Raw genomic sequence first — 1,217 nt, 5'->3', positions numbered from 1 at the left:
TATATATATATATATTATAATAAATATCTGCAAGTGCATCCAGTACAACTAAGCGCACATACTGATTTGATCACAATTTGCATGTAGGGACAAAAACAAGTGCATTGTTACATTTAATGCAGTCAATAAACTCACATACATTGTTATATTCACTTTTATTTTATCATGTTGAAAGGAATATCATTATATATTGAGATCTTTAAATGAGCATCTATGGCCTGGATACTGATATTCTACTTTAGTATGTTATAGACTTATATTTTTCAATTAAACATAGTTGAAAGCTGACTGAAACATAAAGAGAGTGTCAGTGGCAACTGATATGTATTTCATTTGTTCTATGTTTCATAAACTCAGTGCACTTTCAATAATGATATTGTCTCTGGTATCATTTGATATTCATTCTGTGACAGGATTCACAAGAGGAAATTGAGAATTGTTAGACACCCCAAAAAATTCTTTATAATGGTCTTGAATGAAATTGCTGTTGGGAACATCTCTTGTTCATATTGCCTATTAGATAGGTATTGTAAGTAGTAGATTATATTGGGAAAAGATTCTTTGAATGCTGATGACATAAACTGATGAAGATAAATAAGCTTAAACATCCATATAATTTGTGCTTTGATTTATACTTGTAAGATACTTACTGAATTTGTATCAGATCCATCGAGTTGTTGCGTCCGATAAATTCCAATAGGAATTTCACATGTTGTTGAGCAAAGTTTCTGGTACAGCCGTCCATATGTTCTTATCCATAAATCATCTTTTGCTATCTTCATCTAAAAAGCCAAAATATGAAATAAAAAAAAAGTTTCTGTTTTACAAAAATATACTGTAATTATATATTTCATTACACAATTTCTGTGGATAAAAATCAATGAGTGATAAATGTTCAGTTTTATAGCTAACTAGCAGAAATATCCGGCGTTGCCCGGGTTAAAGAGAATAATGAAATCTAAAAACGCCGTCTAGACTACGCATCATCTTTATATATAGAGATGTATATACACACACGCACCCAAACACACGTATATATATGTATATCAATATAAATATATGAAAGTCAATGAAGTTTCGTAAAAGAAGGTGATCATGTACATACTTTCTTGCTGTTGTGATTATAACACCTCATTGTAAACTATGTTCCTTGTTTTCCCTTGTGGAGCATATACAAATAAGTTTTTTGTTGCTGCCCACTCTTGAGCAGCCAACAT

At 30.8% G+C, this 1,217-nt stretch overlaps 1 protein-coding gene across 11 annotated transcripts in view; it reads right to left on the bottom strand.

The window, feature by feature from the left end:
- The window catches only part of LOC106878725 (potassium channel subfamily T member 2), a 747,999-nt gene that overhangs the window by 66,566 nt on the left and 680,216 nt on the right, over positions 1-1,217 (bottom strand). For all 11 annotated transcript variants that reach the window (XM_052970033.1, XM_052970046.1, XM_052970049.1 and 8 more), the window contains one exon: positions 651-782. In XM_052970033.1, coding sequence (XP_052825993.1) covers positions 651-782 — 132 coding nt within the window. The remainder of the gene's footprint in view (positions 1-650; positions 783-1,217) is intronic.

This window comes from Octopus bimaculoides, chromosome 1 (assembly GCF_001194135.2).
Source record: "Octopus bimaculoides isolate UCB-OBI-ISO-001 chromosome 1, ASM119413v2, whole genome shotgun sequence".
In the NCBI taxonomy this organism is placed as follows: domain Eukaryota; kingdom Metazoa; phylum Mollusca; class Cephalopoda; order Octopoda; family Octopodidae; genus Octopus; species Octopus bimaculoides.
The sequence above is the reverse complement of the archived record's forward strand: the minus strand, read 5'-3'. Positions and strand labels throughout refer to the sequence as shown.